Raw genomic sequence first — 20,989 nt, 5'->3', positions numbered from 1 at the left:
CAGATCAGCACTTTATTGTGCCTATCTACATAAAACAAAGCCCATAGTTTTGATTGGCTGATTATGAACCGTTGGCTTTAACAGGCACAGGAAGTGTGTGAATGCCAAAGAGTCCAACATTTCACAATACATCCATTCCTTTTTGCATGCACAGCATACAAAAACTTTCTGCCAGTGAATCCTCTAATCCTGTTTTCTTTTTGCTCTAAATTTTTTATTTTATTGATAACTTCTTGCCTTTTTCATGCAAATAGATCACACATATCAGGAATGTACAGTGGCTGGGAAGTGTCAGGTGAATGCATTTACAGAAACGAACACAAATGCAAACAGGTCACAACATGAATGCAAACCGGCCACAACGGAAGTGTTTCCCACGGACCGGTATTACAGTCGGACGGGTATTATGATATGATAGCCTGATATGAAAAATATAAGAGTATCCTAATCAACTTTCACTTACTTTCATACGCGTTTCGATGTCTTCTTCTTGTTCTTCTCTGTTCTGGTGGGTTAAAAACATCCGCCAGAAACGTGTCCGTCTGTAATACCGGTCCGTCGGAAACACTTCCGTTGTGGCCATTTTGCATTCATGTTGTAACCTTTTTGCATTTGTGTTCATTTCTTTAAATGCATTTACCTGACACTTCCCGGCCACCGGGTTTCCGCAACGGAAGTGTTTCCGACGGACAACACATACACATGTTATTTACTGGTAACTGAATGGTTAAACATTTTTATCAGTGATATCTATACAGCGCCTTGTAGTAAGGTGATCCCTGTGTTTGTCGCTCGCAGAGACGAGTAGAGCATTTCCTGATGATCATTTCTCTGTAGCGTGTGAAGCCTTCGTGGGAAATCTGCATTAATCGGTTGGCTGGTGGTTTTGCTCAACGTATCGCTTTTACTTGACATAGAAACTATTCACACTCATCTCAGGCAGAAATATTTCTCCTCATTTTGCTTTTGAACATCATGTTCATTCACACATTCTTGATTCACCAGCTTGGACTTGCTTCTCTCAAGTTTTGAACATAAGTACTTTTGACACATACTCTGACTCTTATACTCCTTTCAAGCTAACTATATCACACATATACGCACTGAGTGGTTTGGTGGTTAAGTTATAAAACTGAGACTTCTATAATGTGATCTATTTCTCGGATCTCCTTGGCTGCGTTTCAAATCAAAGAACTTAGAAGGTGAATTAGAAACAGAAGACCTCTTAGGGGGTGAAAACATCAGGGAACAAAGTTCTTGCTGACTCAGGCTAGCAGCCCACACAAGCCCTCACATGCAAAGCATGATGTCTTGGCTTGGTTGGCTTCTTAAGAAATACAGATACAAGGAAGTCTGGTGAGATTGACAAGGGAGAAACTTTATTAGAACAAGATCTGCCACATGTTTTACAAAAAAGACCGTGTAGTGTTTGTTTCCTGCACGTGAATAGATGAAGTGAAAAATGAAAGCTGTCGTAGCCTCTGAGTCAGTGTGGCCTTCCATCACTCCTAGTACTCCTACTCACTCAGCAGGTTAATGCTGCACTCATGTAACACAGAGAGAAGATACAATAAGATTAAAGTTAGTGCAGTGACCTGTAAGCCTCTGCTTTTACACGATAGGCTCTAAAGTGTAGTATCTCCTTTACCATCTTTGTCCTCACATCTGTACAGCCTAAAAATAACCAGACAACAACATAAAATCAAATGAAAAATTTTATTTTTAAATTTTTTATTCAACAAAACCAAAAAGTGCTTACTTTTAAATCATGGCTATAAATAGATTTTATATAAATTTTGATTGATCTTTTCTAATGCTCTCGCCAAGAACGTCAAACGTACTTCACAGATTTTGACAACATTTTAACCAAACATAAACCTTGCATCTTGGAAGAATCCATCAGATCTTGAAGTTGATCCGGATCAATATTCTGATTTTAGATCAGTTTGAAAAATCAAAAAATTATCCTCATAATTGGCAAAATTCAAAAACATAAATCTCGATTTGTAATTGACCGATCTTTATGAAATTTGATGCAGTTATGTCGGGTTGATGACTTAATTACCACATTGAGTTTCAACCGGATCTGATGTGCATTTCAACTAGTTTTTTTTCAAAAACCTAGATCTGTATAGTTACTAATGGGGATATGCATTTCTTCCAAACCTTTAAATCTGATCTGATCCAGATAACTACTAATATCTGACAAACAGGAAAATTGCTTCTGTTTTGTCACCAACAAGAATCTGTTTTAAAATAAAACCCTGTAAACTACATTATAAACCTTGTCACAATGCATTCACATATTCTCCATGTTTCAGCAGTTAACCCAAAAAGTAGTTGAAGGGACTATGATGCAGCTCTGGAGGTCACAACATGCAAGTTCATGTCCTCTACTGCTCTTCACCACTGTGGCCACAGATGTAGCTTTCCTCTGTTTTGTTAATGAATCGTCTCTGATTAAGGTTTTTTATAAATTTAAAATGTTGCTGTTTGTATGCTGACTGTGATTCAACTATATTTATAAAGCACTTTACACAATTCCTGACAAATGCATCCACACAGTTAACACACACACATATCAGATGCCCTTTGCACTCACTGCTCTGTGAGTGTGTGCATATGGGTGGGACTGAAGGGTTTTACTCGCAGTATTTCTTGCTCTCAGCAATTGCAACTATGTGTGTGTTTGCAAACGAACACAAGAGTAATCCTACTGCTGAATCACTTACAGTAAAGCCTGTGTGTGTGTGTGTGTTTTGTGTGTTTGTGTGTGTCTGTGTGTTCGTTTGTGTGTGTGTGTGTGTGTGTGTGTGTGTGTGTGTGTGTGTGTGTGTGTGTGTGTGTGTGTGTGTGTGTGTGTGTGTGTGTGTGTGTGTGTGTGTGTGTGTTTTTCAGTGGGATCATCCAACATGCTTAGGGTAGTCATTATTCCCAGACTGACGTTTGTGATTCAATGGGACGACACCGTGGGAGGTGGAAATGTGACGACGTGTGCATTTATTCAAGATGATAAAGAGTCTTCTTTTGGCCACTGGGATGTTTGTAAATTATAATTTGTCTTCCTTCACGTTTAAAAAAAGAGTGAGTGTGTGTGTGTGTGTGTATTCCACTCCCAGTTTTCTTCGTCAGCCTAATGACACACCTGCCTCTCAGGTAGAGAAACTAAGCCGTCCTCCTCCTCCTCATTATTCCATCACTCACGCTGCTCTCTGCCTCTGTCCCTCTCTTGTTGTGTGTTTCCAGCCTAAGATGCCCTAGGCGGAGTGACGGGACATGTAAATGGCTTCCAAAGTAAAAGATGCTGTGGTGTGGTACCAGAAAAAGGTAAGGCTCTTTGCATGTGTCCATCTGTGTTCTGTGCTACAAAAGGAACAATGGGTCGGTTGCTGTGTGCAACTAATGAATGATAAAAGTGGATTTATCTGGTAAGATTTTTTCATGGGATTTTATTAGAAATTGGTGTCAAATGGGTTTTGAAAATGTTATTCATTTCTGACATGTTTTTCCTTTTGTGCCATTCTGAATGTTTATGATGCATTTTTAAAAAACACATCTTTATTTATTTTTTATTAATACAATCAATCTTAGAAAAATGCTCAGTAAAATTGTTTTTTTTTTCTCTTTTTTCAAACCTAATTGTTTGATTACAGCCCTTAAGACTCAAAAGAGCACAGCTTTTTTTGTTGTTGTTTGAATTAGGTCAAATTATTTGTATTAATCCAGATCAACAAGGCTGCTGGGAATGTGAATAGCAACCAACTCCTAATGAATTATGTACAACACTCACTTATTTAAAGTTTTACCTGCAAGTTTTTGTGGTGGTGGAATGATTGACTTCAGAAATGTGAGCATCTCTAAAATGCAGGATATTTGCAGAAATGCATTTGTATGAAATCAAAATGTAGTTTTATGATAATATTAAGATAATACCGGTAATAATTTACATAAATGTCAGTTTTTTCTGTGATTTAGCCCTTAAAACACCAAGTTAAGCTCTAATTTAAATAGAAGCAGGTGAATGACCTCCTGGCTGCTGCGGCTTCATCCGCTCCGAACCTTGTGCCACCGGGCCGGTGTTGAGTGTCCTCTTCTTCCATCGTCTCAGATATCAGATCTTCTCCTGGGTCGCGGTGCTGCTCTCCCCTGCAGCTCTCTGTTTACATACTTATCTGAGGTCCGTTCGGGGACGAGACTGAAGAAGCATCTTGAATGAGAGGTGCAATGACTTCATTAGTCTGTATTACATCTTAGCCTGGTATTCCTATTCCTTCTTTCTCTTCGTCCTTCACTCTCTGTGATTTTCTGCTAAAGTGGACTTCAGTGGTCGTTTTTAAATCAAACTGAAACAGGGTTTAAAAAACTAAAAGAATCGTTTGATTGTTTGTTAGACAAGAACTGCTAGCTTTTATGATGTGTGTGTGTCTGGCTAAGCTGCTGCTTGTCTGAGCAAAAGAACACCAGGAACAGCCGCTGAGTCATGTATTGTTGAACCTATTTCAAGTGTGAGCTATCTCAGTCCTCTGGGTCTTTTTTTTTTTTTTTTTTACTTAAGCGTTTTATCCCAGCTTTTTTCCTTTCAAGATCTTCAAACTGATAAGGTTGATCATCCAGCTGCCAGCATAAGCATTTTGTGCTCTTTGTTTCTTCCTTGTGTCTATTTAATTATGTGTTCTTTTTTTTTTTTTTACCAAGTAATATTTGTCGATAAATACTGACGCAAAGTAAACCACTGAAATCATGCCAAATATTCAAAAGTGTGTTGGTCTCGTGTAGGCGTGGATTGCAGCACAGTAAATATGCTCCAAGTAAAGGAAATGTGAGGAGGAAATTTTTCAAAATAAAATTACCATAGCATACATGAATAGAGTAGTTTTTTTAGTCTAACAAAACAAATATTCAAACATAAATCACAATCTAAAAATGCAAGCATTCAACACGTACATTTGAGTTGCCTTTTGCCAAATAATGCAAATATATATATATATATATATATACTGTATATATACCTTCTTTTATATACAACATTTAACAAAAACACAAACATATTTCTATTGCATGACATAACTCTAAAATATATTGTGACATTTTCTTTTTGAAATTAAATAGTGTGTCACTCATTTTTATTTCTTTATCAACAGTATTCCACAAATTAATCCCTAGGAAAGACAGACATCTATGTTTAACTTCTAATCTTGCTTTTGGTAAAGTAAACATAAATCGATCTTTTAGGATTAGCTCAGATTAGATTAGATAGAACTGTATTGATCCCTTGGGAAATACAATTTTTAGCAGCATTAAAAAAGCAGCAAAGAATATAGAGAATATACAAAAAAAAAAAAAAAAAAAGAAAAAACAGAAATAATGATTTGAAATAAAATGTATTTTTTTATGCATTTTGTTTTTGTCTTAGGACCAAATGGTCTATCAAGCATTACTGGTCCGCGGCCCAGTAGTTGGGAACCTCTGACCTAAATCATTTAAGTATGAGGTCCCCAACATCCTTTGTGTTTATATCTTTGTGTTTATCTGCAGCCCTGACACTCCTGGTTTTGAGTCGGTCTTATTTTTATGAGTCAGGGCTGGGCTGTGTGATCAGCTGCCCTGACTCAAGTTGTGTAAATTATCCACTACGGCTTTCCTATGGTGGTACGTAAATCTTTCAAAGGTATATGAGGTGGCCTGTGATAAGGAACCATTTCCCAGGTCACTCTGTATTTCTGTCTGTGACCTCAGTGCTGCTTTGTCTCTATGCAGTCCGGTTCCCTCATCTCCAGGCTGGTATCTCAGTAAAAGCAGCTCTGCTCTGTGCATCGGCCACGGTGCCAGACGCCTCATGTTCTCAGTCTGACGCAGTGTTTTTTCGACGGCAAAGTGGAGCTACCAGTTTTCTGTTAGAGATTAATCAGCTTTATTGTTTCTCTTTATTATAAAGCTTCCTACAGGTTTGCAGTGGTGGCTTTAAACCTACTTTTCAGTTCACTTGTGGCAGCTTGGTCTATTTTAGGATGTGGCACACTTCCTATTTTGGTTGAAAGACTTGAGCTTTAGACATTTCATCAGTTTATAAATACATAAAAACAGTTGCTACTGTGAATGCACTGGCATGTCTTTGACTTCAGGTTAGCATATGCTGTGATATAGCTGAGAAATGTCTGTGTCACTCCTGTGAGCACACACTCTCCCCCTCTGTTCACTTATGTTTTCATAATGTCTGAGCAGTGGGGTGTTCTCCTTCTGACACATTCTCCACTTTGGTCACTACACTGAAACAGCAGTTTTCACTCCTAGCAGCATCATGTTGTATCAGTAGTGCAACCTAACATGCTCTGATCGAGTGTGAGCTGCTGTAAACTTCAGCATCAACTCTCTTTTGCGCCATTTTCTGTCTTGTAAACTCCTTTCCTCTCCCTCTGAGCTCTGCCCATCACTTGTGATCTCTCATCCAAAGGTGATCTACTGCCACCTACATGTCACCAGTTGGTGACGGCAGGGTTAATCCAACTCGGGTTAACACTGCCGTCTCTTTTCATAAGTTTTTTTCCACCTAATAAAGTCTGGTTATCCTTCCCTATGGAGGTATGGTTATGCCACAATTGAGCAAAATAATACAAGTATTACAACCTAAACAAAACATGCATGGTGTGTCATAGTGTTATATGCAGATAGTGAGAAAAAAAGAGGCAAATACTCATCAAAAATCAGCACCGACTAAAACGTCAATTTTGAGTTTTTTCAAATGTTACAAAGCAAAGACTTTTCTTCAACATGTGGACAAACTCCTCTTTTTGAGCTGAAACGCTGCTCTTTTTGAGTTACCACGGTTACTCATTTAAACATCAGATGGAGTTGATCACAATGCCACAACCACCTGTCTGTCTACAGCACCTGTGTGGATTTCCTTTTAGTACTGCACATGTAAATCAAATTGACATGACTGGGATTTATTTATTTATGTTGCTCCTAAAACTAAGTTAAACTCTATAACAACTCAAAGTACTTGGACATATCGTTTCCAAATATAATACAGTACAGAATAGGTACATGAAAATAAATTAATATGTGATAATTGAGCATTTTGTATGACATATTAAATAATATGGCACATAAGAACAGATTTGTAAGTGGATTTTTTTATTGTGAACAATGCAAGTGGAGAGACAGAAAAAAACACATTCATCTTGTGCTGGTGTTGTACATTCTGGTGGTAATTTTCCTTCTTACAATGAACGAGCACACACAAGGATTGACTCATTGTTTGTAAGCAAAAAATCACATCATCACATCAGTATGTTCTTATAGAACTCTGTTTTGCTGCTTAAAGATAATTTAGTTGAAAAAAATAGATATAAAATGTGACTGAAATCCGAAACACTTGCAAGCTCAGAGATAGAAACATGTTCCTTTTTTTGTATGTGCTGCCTTTAACCAGACAGTGAACTGAAACTAAATTAATCTGCGTGTGTGTGCGTGTGCGTGCGTGCGTATCAGACATAACCGCACCCACACAGAAATGGCTGTCACAAACAGCTGAGGGACTTTTCTCACAGCAGATCTCAAACTGGAAGAAACAACCGGATTTTATAAACGACTTCCGTAGTTAAAGTAATAGTCACTGTGATAAAGTGAGGTTTTTTTTTGCAGTGGTTTTCTGTTTTATAGCTTGGTTTTGCTGAAGTGCAATGAAATTGGATCAATAACAGTAACGGTTAAAACCTTTGTGCATGTGCTTTGTAAACCTGTGCGCGTGTTTGTGTTTAACATCCTCATCAGTGCACAGGCGTGTGTTGTGTAACTTTCTCCCCTCCTCCGCTCCGTCGTCCCTTCATCCGTTGTCATGGGGATGCTACGGTTGCTGCAGCGGCGCCATGAGCCTCATCGTCTTCCCACCTGCTTCGCTCACTGCTCTTGATTTGCTTGTCAAATTTATAAAGTCTCCATCGTGTGCGTGTGCTCATGCAGATAAGAGGATTAAATGTTTTAATTCTACTTAGTCAGACGTTTGCCTCTTATCTCCATAATGTAGTGTATCCTGTCTCTATACCTTCTGTCCTGAGTGCGCACTCTCTTCTTTTCTGTTTTTTTAGTAGTCTGATGATGTTCGCCCTACAGCTGTCCTCTGTGTGTGTGTGTGTGTGTCTGTGTGTGTATTTTAGTGCATGAGATGAGCGGCAGAGTGAATCAGTCAGACGTCTGATTTGAGGCTGTTCAGGGTTCGGATGAGACTGCTGCTATAGATCCTCATCAGTTTGCAGTCATTGAGTCACTGCGCTGTCACTTTGTCGCATGTGGAACATTTTTTAGCATCTATTGAAGGTTTTCTTCACCTCTACAGTGCATTTTTGTCAGAAGCTCTTAACAAGCTAGGATTCTGTTAGAATTATCTGTACGGAAGAAAGACACTGAACTGAAAATGAAATTGCACTTGTTTTTAAACTTGTCCTACTTGTTTTGTGGTTTATTCGTTTATCCAAGCCATCATGGTATTTCCATAGTTCTTTGAAACAACCAGCTTTGAATCGAGGAGAAAGCAGAGATGATCTTTTTGCCGCCTATGATTCAGTTGCTTCACACTCTGTAACCACAATTCATAACCTGAGTCACACCAACGACTCCCCATAATTAACCTGATTGTTAAATGATCTTTCTCACATTTTTTGATTGTTTTAACAAAATGCTGCCAATGGGAAAAGGACAAACCAGTATTCCTGCTTTATGCTTCAGTTTTTGAGTCAGAGGTTCCAGGTTGTAGTTTTACTTTGATGTTTGTGGTTAACTGATGAGTCACTAGTGACATGCAATGACTGTTAGAATTATTGCATTGTAAACAGGTGTAGAATATATACATTATCAAGATAGGATTCCAATTGTAACTATTGCCCATAGTTTATTTGTTTGTGTTTACAGGATTATTTTTGTTTACTTGAGACATTTATTTGTGCCTCGTGATAAGCGCAATAAAGCTTTTGGAATGAAACTTCAGTTTTTCAGTGATCCCAGTTTGTAGATAATAAAGTCTCTGTTGTGTGACATGAAAAGCAGCCAGCCTTATGAACGACCTCACTGTCCTCTGTTTGTTTGGGACAAATGAAAAGCACAAGTTTGTGCGTCATGATTTATATTTGGCGAGGATTTCAGAAAGCTCTGGTTGTTTTCTCAAAGTGTGACAACATCGGCTGTAGCTGTTCCCACTCAAAGTTCTTGAAACCAAAATACGGCGCTTAGGGGGGCTTCCATCTTGCAAATTTGACGTCATTAAGAGAGTCAGTAGGGTCCATTTAGCGTACTGCCCTGATGAGCTACGCGGCCCAGCTACGCCAAGTATCTTTCCCACTAGATATTCTACCAACGTCTTGTCAACTAGTACTAGTAACTCAAAAAAGACGAAAAAACTGAATGGAAAAGTTTAATGACATCTTGGCTTTCCTTCGCGACGTAACTGCTTATGCTATTCACAAAGAGAGTTATGCAAGATCCGCGGCTGTCAATCATTGTCATATATGATATCAAATCCCGTTTTTCAACGTCAAATAACTTATTTAAAACAAACTTCACAGAAAAATGAGCACTTGAACACAATGCAGGGTGACAATAACTAATGATCACAGCAGAGTTTAGGTTTGGAAAAAATTATGTGACGAGTATTTTAATTTTACAGTTTGACCCACATCCCATCTGTCGTCATTGAGGAGGCGGGGCTTATGACCTATACTGCAGCCAGTCAGCAGGGGGAGCTCTTAAAAAAAAGCTTCACTTCCTCGGGAGGATGTCCCGTACATCTTTTTTACAGTCTATGGTCGGGACCTCACGTGAGGTTGCCTGGAGTTTAAATGGGGTCACCTGAAATGCATAGTAATTAATTTATTTAAAAAAAAATTATATATATATATATATGGGGTGGCACAACTGGTCACTAATCCTTACAACTCTATTTGCAATACAGTATAAGAAACATGATCAAAAACTAAGAGAGACTAGAAACCAGAGAAAAAAAGTCTTTAGGCTCACCAGAAATTCTTGACGTCAAAATGGGGTCATGAACCAGGTTGGGAACCACTGACCTAATGTAACACACGGCTGACCCACTTTCTCTTCTGCTGCTATCTGGTCTTTGACATTTTGATATGACCAGTTATCAAGTTAGTGTACAACACGCAGATAATGAACACCTTTTATCTTGTTCCTCTGAACTGTTAAGGCGTCATAATTCAGAGGAAATAACCAAACATAACGTGCAGATCGTTTACAGAAACGTTTCAATTCAATGACGTGATCGATTCCTTATAAAATTCCTTGTCCTCAGTCCTTCTCTGAGCACTTTTTCTGTTTTTGTTCGCGTCCCTCCTTTGTTGTTTGTTACCTCCGTTCTGGTTTCGTTGATCCATGTTTAATGAATGCTCATTAAACATGCAGAGTTTCCATTGGCGAGCTCGAGGGGTGACCTAGACTCGAAACTTGCTCACACGATCGGCCGCGCTCAGATACTCAGCTGATTCCTTCGACGTGTTTGACACACTTAAGGATAAAAGCAGGGATTGTGGCAGAACAAATTTGTTTGGTTTAGATCAGTATTTTCCAACCTTGGGGTCACCTGAAATTAAAATGGGGTCGGCTGAAATGTCTAGTAATTGATTTAAAAAAAAAAAAATAAAAAATTACTGATTAAAAATATTTTTTATTATTAAATTCCAATTATTATTAAATTATTTTTAGAATGAAAACACAATCTCAACAACTGTATTCCATACTTTCACTTTCTCAAATATAAATCTAGTTCAAATGAAATGCAGTCTAAAAATGGCACAGTTTGTCACTAATTCTGTATTTGTAAAAAAATGTAATTGTGGTCATCAGAAAAATGTGAAATCAAAATGGGGTCACTATCCAAATACGGTTGGGGACCACTGGTTTAGATATTTATGCTTTTGCTTAGTTAAAGTTCAGTATTAAATATACAACAGAAAAATAAGACCCTCAACACCACACAGCTGGTGAAGAAAGCTCAACAGCGGCTGTACTTCCTGAGGAGGCTGAGGAAATTTGGGATGTCCTCAAAGATCCTCAGCAACTTCTACAGCTGCATTGTTGAGCCCATCCTGACCAGCTGCATCACCATGTGGTACGGCAACACCACTGTCATGGACCGCAAACGCTTGCAGAGAGTAGTGAAGACTGCTACGAAGATCACCAGGTCTCCGCTGCCCTCTCTGCAGAGCATCTACAAGCGCAGAGTCCACAGGAGAGCTGCCGCCATCATCAAGGACTCCACTCACCCCCAACACGGACTGTTCACACTTCTACCCTCAGGCCGGAGGTACAGAAGTGTGAAATGCAGGACCAGCAGACTCAAAAACTCCTTCTTCCCCTCGGCCATTAGACTCCTAAATGAGTGATCGGAGTCTAATGAACCATTCATTCACCCCCCCCCCCCCCCCCCCCACCCCTTCTCCACTGTACTTTGCACACCACCTGCATTCGCACTTTAGATGCGCCCATGCACAGCTAACACCATGTCTCTCTATTATGAAACAGCTTTTATGCACATACCATTGTATATATCACCTCTCCTCTGTATAGCTAATATATTTGTATTTTTAATTGTACAGGTGTTTTGTATTTAATGTTCAGGTTTTTGTTGAATAACAGTGTTGCATGCCACTGTATTTATTATAGTTCTTTTATCTCAATTTATTCCTTTATTATTTATTCCTTTATTACGTAGGCATTCACTGGCGGTCGGCAAAGCAAGAATTTCATTGTACAGGGAAACGTGTTTCTAACTGTACAGATGACAATAAACACTTTGACTTTGACTTTGACTAAAGAGCTACTAAACCCTAAACCACTTTTTTTCTTATTTGGGTATGAAGTCAGGAGTTGAACAAGAATCAAAGTAATTCCATTTGTCTTATTTTGATGTAAAAATGTAAGAGTGACTGCCCTCTATGAGTTTAAACCCCGCTATTACAATTTCATTTTGCTATTTGCTTAGAATGGTAGTTTGTGACTATTTGGTGGCTTCTTACATCACAAACCATCACTGTTGGCCCCTCCCCTTCCTATAAAAATTGCCACCTGTCGACTACAATCTGTGGTGAGTAGGTTGGATTGAGAGAACAGTGTATAGAGAAGGAATAGTGGGTGTTGAGTAGCTAGTTAGTGTAGCATAGATTGTTTTTTGTTGATTTTATAGTGCAGACTGGGCGTGTCTTAATTACTACAGTAGCCCCGCCCATAATCAAGGCACTGGAGCCAAAACCTTGAGGCTTTTAGTTAATCTTTGATAATGCCAATCAATTTGTTTCCTTTTGTAGGAAGAAAAAGTAATTTATTTATTACATGTGTATGTATTGTGCAAAGCAGATTAAGAAAAACATGCATAATTGTTACAAAAAGATTCCACTATATGTGGTTTTAACCTAAGATGAAAAATGCAAGCATGGTTGAAAAAAAAAGAAGGCAAAGAAAATGTGTCTATCATTTTTTGTAATGGAGCTATTCAAGGATCAGTTGAAGGATTGTTGCAGCCCTAGTTGATGTTGTTTATTCTTCTGTTTGTTCTGGTCAGAAGTCAGTTGTTGCTCACTTTCACTGTTGTCCGTCGTGCTAAGCTCATCCACGCTCTGTGATCTCTATAAGCGTGTATTATCCACTCAGCTGACCTAACACTCACCTTCACACCTTCAGTCGCTTCAATGATCACTGTGAACAGTGACATGTGTGCGTGTGTGCAACGCTGATAAATACTGGCTCCAGGGCTGGGTCCCCCTGTCTGTTTCTAGTTCCTGCACTTCAGGTTTTAGCTGTGCTCTAGAAACAATAGAGAAAATGCTCAAGCCCTGAGAAGTCTGACAGAATCGAAAATACCATTAAGACACTTGTTGAGGTGAGATTTGTTTGAACCAACAGAAAGACGTCAGTGGAACATGAAACCGTGACCTTTTAGCTGAGAGTCCGTGTTTTTCCACACCTCTCCACTGACCACCTAGATGTAAATTATTTATTGACAAGTAAACATGTACTGTATTTATTTAACCATCAACCTGACTGTACTCATACACAGGAGGGAATTCTTTCAGGAGGCCATGTCTGCAACAGAGTGCTTGGCTTTGGGAATAAACACTCCATGGCCCTCATTTATCAACCTTACGTGAAAACGGGTGCAAATTTGAGTGCACATTTGGTCCTACGACAGGACCATCGTGTGATTTATTAAACATTCATATTTGACCGACCCCAGCATACCAAAAATTGGGTGTTGATAAAAGCGGCGGCTGAATCAGATCGTCATTATTGCCCTTCTGTTTTGGAGGCCGAGCCCACTGAGGTCAGACAAGAAAATAAGCTTTTTCAAGATGAAAATCGACATCCTCACATTTGAGGTAAAGCAAAACAGAGATGTGTTTTATGACTGATCAGCTACTGAACAGGTGACGTCTGCCCCCCCGTGTGCGCTGTGAGCACGGCCGCACGCCGAGGAAATAAATACCACATTAGAAGAAATTTACGATCAAAACTTAAAAATTTATACATATCGAAGCTTGTGTAAAAATAGCCGAACACACGCCGTGCGCTCAGATCAGAACGTAAAGACGGTTGATAAATGAGGGCCATAATGAACAGGGAGAACATGCATATTCCATCTTTTGATTGTCTCCTCAAACAATTGCACGTGGTTCACACTCATCAGTTTCTGAACTTTTACCATCTCACCTGCTAGGAATGTTGAAGATCTGAAGCTTTTTGACTTTTTTTAATTCACGACGTGTCTCAACGCATTTATCATGTCCAACATTATTTTTTAAAGCTCGACCTTTAAATGTGAAAAAAACTCCAATGACAAAGTGTCTCTGCAGGCCTCTGGAAATATGTGCCGTGTGGGAATCTTTTTCTCATTTTTCAGGGCGTTCACGCTGGAATTCTAGATGGAATGTGATGAAAATCACACTTAACATTTTTGAACATGTTCAAGTTTGAACACGACACCCCTGTGAAGGTTCACTGAGTTCCTTCCAACTACAAGTGGAGATGTTCTCCTGAGCCTGATGGACTGTGATTAAGGATTCAAGGATTTTTAATTGTCATTATGTGCATAACATGTACATAATGAAATAACATCCCCAAGTTCCCCGTTTAGCCTTAAAAAGAATAGAGTAAAAGAAAAGTGTATAACAGAATACAATAGAAAAACACCAGTAACATGAATAGGATGTATACAAAATGATACAACAATATACAAAGTGTTTGAGTGCTAACGTGTACTGTCTCTGTGATTGTTGTAGATCGGCGCCTATGACCAGCAGATATGGGAGAAATCCGTGGAGCAGAGGGAAATAAAGGTCTGTTGCTTGGTTCATCGTTTGCTTGCTTGTTTGCAGACTTTTCTTCTGTCTCTCCATCTTTTTGTTCCACCTCCATCATCTTGTGTTGTACATGTTATTTTTTCGTTAATGTTTTTCCTCTTTATCCATCCGGTTTGGGCGTCATCCGCCTTCTCTCTCTCCTCTTCACCTCCGTCCTCCTTCGTTTTTCTCCATCCATCTTTTCCTCCTCTTCAGTTTATCTCTTTGGTGAGTACACTTTTCGAGAGGAGATCGCATCGTGCACGTCTGCTCTCCTAAACAGTTGACCAGGGTTTTTCAACCACTGTGTCACGACATCACTTGTGCCGTGAGAGATCGTCAGTGGTGCCGTGGGAAATGATTCTACTTATTCTAGAAAACATTTTTGAAAATAAAATATTGTCTGCAACGACACCGTTATAATAATAATAATAATAATAATAATAATAATGTTTTTATATATTATACAAATATAATTTTAAATTATATAGTATGAAAAATACATCATATGAAACAAAACAATATTTAACAGAATAAATTTAAATTGTAGTTTATTTTGTTACATTTATCTCTCCCATGACGTGTATCAAGTATGCAAAATATAAAAGGTGATCAAACAATTTTTTTGTTGTTCATTTGATTCCTATTTAAAAACAATACTAAGAATAACTGCAAATCATTAATTGCACTTTTTATTAGAAAGAAGAAATATGAAATATCACAAAAACTTTATTTGTGTTTATTTAATTCCTATTCATGACACTTTGATTAGAATGATTATTGTTAATATAGGCTACAGAGTTTATTTATTTTTTTTTACATTTTTGGTTAGTGGTGTGCCTTGGGATTTTTTTTCAATTAAGAAATGTACCTTGGCTCAAAAAAGGTTGAAAAACACTGCAGTAAACCACCTGATTGTGATTAATTTGTTACATTTCACCCTTTTTGTTTTTTGTGTAAACAGGGATTCTCAACTGGTCTCACCCTGGGACCCACATTTAGCCACAGTCATTACATTTTATAAGTCATACATTTATATATTTTCCTGTGCAACATGCATTTCACTGTATGCCTCATCAAAATAAAAGACTAGTCCAACATGAGTGATATTAAGAATTTTTTATTTTTGACCTGCTGTCCGCGACCCACCCATTACATGTCCTTGACCCTCTTTTGGGTCCCGATCCACCAATTGAGAATCACTGGTTTAAAAAACACTTTATGTTTACTGTGACGCAGCGCTGTGAGGGGAAAGTTATTTTCTGATTGTTCCTGTTGTGTGAGCACTTCTGGACTAACACAAGTCATCAGTAAGAGGAATAACACACATCTTTGTTCATATCCTTTCTCAGCTTTGAGGGGCAATTTTTTTACTCATCCCAAGGCTTTCTGTGACTCATTTCCCGACTTGTCTTTAGTGGTTTTTCTGCTGTGAAAGCCGTCTGTTCTTCTCACGCCTGTAGTCATTTCCTCGTACGCTGCCTCGTATCCTGTAAACAGAGCGCTAAGAGACTCTCTTTAATGAGCCCGAAGTCCATAAAAACACACGGGCGGCGTTGCTCCTGACCTTGACTCGATTCTGTTGAGCAAATATTCCCTTAGAGTTTAAATTTGTAGTACACAACATTTTAATGCTTATTAAAACTTTAAAAAGGCTCCTAAGAGTCACAATAAAGGAATTAGTATGTTTACTGGTTTAGAGAAAATTGACATGCAGCTATCCTGCACTTTGTATGGATTAAGATGTACTGAAGACTAACATGTAGGACATAAAAAGTGAGTATTTTTCTTCGTGTAACTATGTTGCATATCATTTTTATTATCATATAAACATCTGAAAATTCCTGAAAAGATGGATTAGAAAAAAAGATCACAAATGAGATAATACTTCTCACATTTGATCTCCAAGCCAATAATGAGTGAGATATTTAGCAACACTGCAGTATGGAAAACATCTACCATCTGCTGATTTAAACATGCACTGTAGTGTATTATTGTTTATACGAACGTAAATAAACACTACAGCAGTATTTCTAATAAAATGCAGTATTTATTTTAAGTGTTTCCTTGCATTAGCTGGAATTTGTGTTGTCGTGACTAGTCGTGCAGGTAAAATGCAGCCTGTAGAAGAACAAGGTTGCAGCTATTAATAGATCAGAGATAAATGAGCAGTGGCCAGGCGAGACAAAAGTGCTGTATTCAGTCTACTGCCATCAGGAAGTTATTGAGCTTCTTTCTCACACACACCCACACATTGAAAATCCACACTACAGTGTACACATAAGATGTGCCGTCTATTGCCTTCTGTTATTTGAAGATAAGGGCCTTCATGTCACATATGTGACTGATAACAGGGGACCTGATTGATGGTGTATAAATATCAACCCCTCGCTTTCAGCGTACTGCCTTCAGATATATGATATAGACAGTGGGCCTTCTGCATGTTTAGCTACTGATACCAAAGGAGGGGCATGTTTAAAGCAGAGTTGATGAGGATACACCCAATGACAACTTAATAACACAGCAGTGTGCATATAACTCACAGAAAGAAATACTACTAATAGATTTACCCATAAAAGGTATAAACACATTTTGATAAAAACACGGGATTTACTTTAAAACATAATTTGAATCTCACGTGGACCATCGCTGTGTGATGTTTAGCGAGTCCCCTAACCCCTAACTGCCCACTGCTTCTCAGGGATGGGTCAAATGCAGAGCACAAATTTCATGTGTAAAAACATATGTGACCATATTAAAGGCGAAAGCCCCCATTTAATTTTTCATCTTTAATAATAGAAAAAATAGAGTAGAGTAGCTTTGTTTATCCCGCAGTGGGGAAATTTACTGTCATGACAGCTCAGATAAAGTGCAAAAAAAAAGACAACAGAAGGCAACACATAGAATACCCAAAAGACACCAAAAAAATAGTGCAATGAAGGAGATAAAATAAACAATACAATACTAGGCAACTGGTGGCCCGGGGGCCACATGCGGCCCTCTGTCTAATTTTGTATGGCTCCCAAAACAAAATTGTAATTCATGAAGTTGGAAGTTATATGAAGCCAAACATAACACACAAAACTTCAGAAACACAGAAAACAACAACAAAATGCCTACAAAAGTACACAAAATGATAACAAAGACACACTAAACTACCACTTAAACACACAAAATGACTTCAAAAACATATACAAAAGTTCTTCAAACACACACAAAATGCCAAACAAATTGCACACAGAAATATTTGCAAAATGACAGAAAAAAAAACACAAAATTACAACACTAACATAGAAATCTAACAACAACAAAAAATAATAATATATTTATATATATATATATATAACAAAAACCACATTTTGACACAAAAAACACACAAAAGGGCAGCAAAAATTCACCATATTTGACAAGAAAAAAGGGAGGGGCACTTACATGATGCTTAGAGCAGTAAAAACTACAGTTTTAGAAATAAAGATAATCATCCTGCTTGATGTAAACAGATGCATGTCCCGTTATGTAGAGCTGGTAGTTGTGTGTGTGTGTATGTGTGTGCACGATGTGCCTCCTCACACACTGAAAGCATGTGTGTGTTTTAGAAAGGAAACGGCTCATGCATTGCTCTGTCCCCCCCACCCGCAGGGCTTAAGGAACAAGCCGAAGAAGACAGGACATGTGAAGCCAGATCTCATAGACGTGGACTTGGTTAGAGGTGAGAAAATAATGGAAACTTAGTTTGAAGTCTGATCTAATTTTTTTGATCAACTGAGTGTCTGTACAGACACGATTAGTAGACACACGTGAACATCAGGTGATCGTATTTAGTTTATTAGTTCCCAGGTTTCCTCGTCTGTTTGGCAGTCATCCCATCTTTAATTTTAGATCTGTAGACATTCCTTTCATTTCTGACTGTTAGGACTATAATGGAGGCACGAGAAAGAAAAGAAGCATGTGTTATTTTTCTGTTCTTCAGGCTCTGCTTTTGCAAAGGCCAAACCAGAGAGTCCATGGACGTCACTGACCAGGAAAGGCATCGTCAGAGTGGTCTTCTTCCCCTTCTTCTATCGCTGGTGGATCCAGGTCACCTCCAGAGCCATTTTCCTCCTACTGTTAGTCCTCTACCTGCTGCAAGGTTAGTGAAAGCATGTCTCTGTGTCACATGACCACAATGTACAATCAATGCAGATCACCTAGATATTTCTGTCTCTGCTTAGGTTACTTTAACCTGCTGAAGGCCAACATATACAAACACTTTTTAAAGGGTATAAGTAAGGGATGTCAAACTGCTTTTAGTTCAGGGGCCAAATATGGACCAGTTTAAACTCAAGTGGGCTGCAGGTTTTAGGTTGGGGAAAAAAGAACAATTTGAACACCATTGTGCCTTAGTTTTCAATACCAGTTCACCAATACAAATTCTTCATTTTGTCACCAATTTTTGTGTGAAATTGAGAGTTCTTTCCACAATTTGCAGTAAAAATGACTGCATTCGTGTGATATAAACCAGCGATTCTCAACCGGTGGGTCGAGACCCAAAAGTTGGCCGTGGACCTGTACTGGGTAGGTCTCGGACAGCTGGTCAAAAATAAATAAATACTTCATTTCTGAGTGAAAGTATAGTAAGTGTGAGCAACCATTCTCAATGTGACGTTCTTTTAGTGTCACTTTTGTTCCTCGTGGTAGCCTCTTTTCCTTTGATTTACATTTAAACCGTGTGATTTTTCAGATTATTTCATTGGAAAGTGTTATAAATGTGCTTTTAGTTCATTTTCGTATTTTTTTTTTGTTTTTTTACCACGGCAGAGGTCACTAACCTTCGCGGCCGTCTGATTATTACGTCACCTAGAAATGTGTAAAAAAATACTTTAAATTTGGTTTTAAATAAAATAATGTGTTCCATATTTAGTTTACTGGTATGCATTGAACACATTTTATGGTATTTCCGTGACTAGAACAGATACTTTTTAATGACCAGTGTTTTTCCACCAGCTACACAAGCTGCTCTCGTTTGGCACATTGGTATTTTTCATTTCTGCCTCCACCCTTCCTGTTCACACACAAATACACACACACACACGCACACACTAATATTGTTGGCTCACAATTGAAGCGGTTTTAAGATCTTTTGAATTGTCTATGTGTAAACTCCCATCGTGCCAAGTGCGTTGTGTGTGTGTGCTTGAAGCCACACACCACACACACACACACACACACACTTTCATTGACATTGAAGTTTACGTTAATCTATTTCTAACCAGTAGATGACAGAAAAAAAAAACCTCTTTAAATGTTACACCAGTTAATCTTTCTGGCCCGACAGGCCACAAGTCTATCTACCAAACCAATCACAGAGACCCGATCACTATTTTCATAGTCTGGTTAAATCTGATCTCAAGGAGAGATTACATTTTTCTAAAGTACGACCTGATTCAGTTATTGGATCAATCCAGACAGGCTGATTTGTCTAAATCGAGGACACAACACCATTTTAAACTGACATGTTGTGATCTCTGTGTATTTTGTCCCCAGTGGCAGCAGCCCTCCTGTATGTGACGGTCCCTCAGCCTCATGGAATTCCAGCCACTGAGGTGTTCGGAGCCATCTGGCTCATGTTGCTGCTGGGAACCGTCCACTGCCAGATCGTCTCCACCAGGACCCCCAAACCTGCCTCCAGCAGCGGCGGGAAAGGGAAAAGACGCAGGTGAGGCGGAAAGGAAAGAAAGTTGATAGAAAAACATGTAAAATTAAATGAGGATGAGCAAAACAACAGAGTTAATGTTCCTCTTGGAGGAGAAATGAACAGAGAGTCATGTGAGATAATCTTGGTGACCTAAAACGAGAAGAGGAAGGAAGTTGTTGGATGGGTGCATTTGTTTGGCCTGTTTGCTGTCTGTCCTGCTCTCAATCAGCTGAATCCATAACAGCTCTGATCACGGAGAGTTTCCCAAGACTCAAAAGTCAACCTTTTTTACCTAACCTGGTTGTAATGTTGAACATGTGTTTTGTAGCTCTGTGCTGATTTAAAAGTTCTAGTTCACGCAGGTTCAGCCTGTTTTTTGGAAATCTCTCCCTGACGCAGTCTCATAGGATCAGCATTGTGTGACTGTAGACTAGACGCTTTGCAGTTTGTGAGTTCTTTGAAGCTGCTCATTGTTTGGCTGATGTCTTTACAAACATTACAGATTTGGAAAATAAATGTTTTTTTATCTTTAGGACAAACTGAATTAGTCTCTTTCTACTTTACTGCAACATTGAAGGAAGGAAATCATTGTAGGAGTGTGTTTTAAAAGTGGGTCAAAGCCCTTTGATCCCTTAACTGTTTTATTGGGTTTCTGTAGATCTTTATACTTCCAGATAAAGTATACAAACGCTGTTTGTATTCACCTTTGAAGTTTACCAGTCTGTGTTTATACGTGGTTAACACCGGGTGCCTGTTCAATTTCTTTGTAACCCACGAAGCAAATGGAAAGCTGCTACCACTGATGATGTTTTATTAGATTCAGTCATAGTGTAGGCCTCATAGATCATCTGCAAAAAGAAAGGAAAGCTGCTGTTTGAAAGTTCGTTTTCAATCTCCCCCTAAACACTGTTTTTGTTGAAATTTTCAGGCATTGCATTGTGGGATGTGAAGTCCTGTTGCACAGAAAGTGTTT

General features: G+C 38.6%; 1 protein-coding gene across 1 annotated transcript in view; it reads left to right on the top strand.

Annotated features, from left to right (window-relative positions):
- LOC114465885 (putative homeodomain transcription factor 2) overlaps positions 1–20,989 on the top strand; it is a 45,398-nt gene that overhangs the window by 15,060 nt on the left and 9,349 nt on the right. The window contains 6 exon segments of the mRNA XM_028451193.1: positions 3,247–3,327; positions 14,283–14,339; positions 14,559–14,570; positions 17,982–18,051; positions 18,313–18,471; positions 19,866–20,037. Of these exon segments, the coding sequence (XP_028306994.1) occupies positions 3,283–3,327; positions 14,283–14,339; positions 14,559–14,570; positions 17,982–18,051; positions 18,313–18,471; positions 19,866–20,037 (515 nt within the window). The 5' untranslated portion in view covers positions 3,247–3,282.

The sequence above is a fragment of the Gouania willdenowi genome, chromosome 6 (genome assembly GCF_900634775.1).
Source record: "Gouania willdenowi chromosome 6, fGouWil2.1, whole genome shotgun sequence".
Lineage (NCBI taxonomy): Eukaryota > Metazoa > Chordata > Actinopteri > Blenniiformes > Gobiesocidae > Gouania > Gouania willdenowi.
This window is presented reverse-complemented; position numbering and strand designations above follow the sequence as displayed.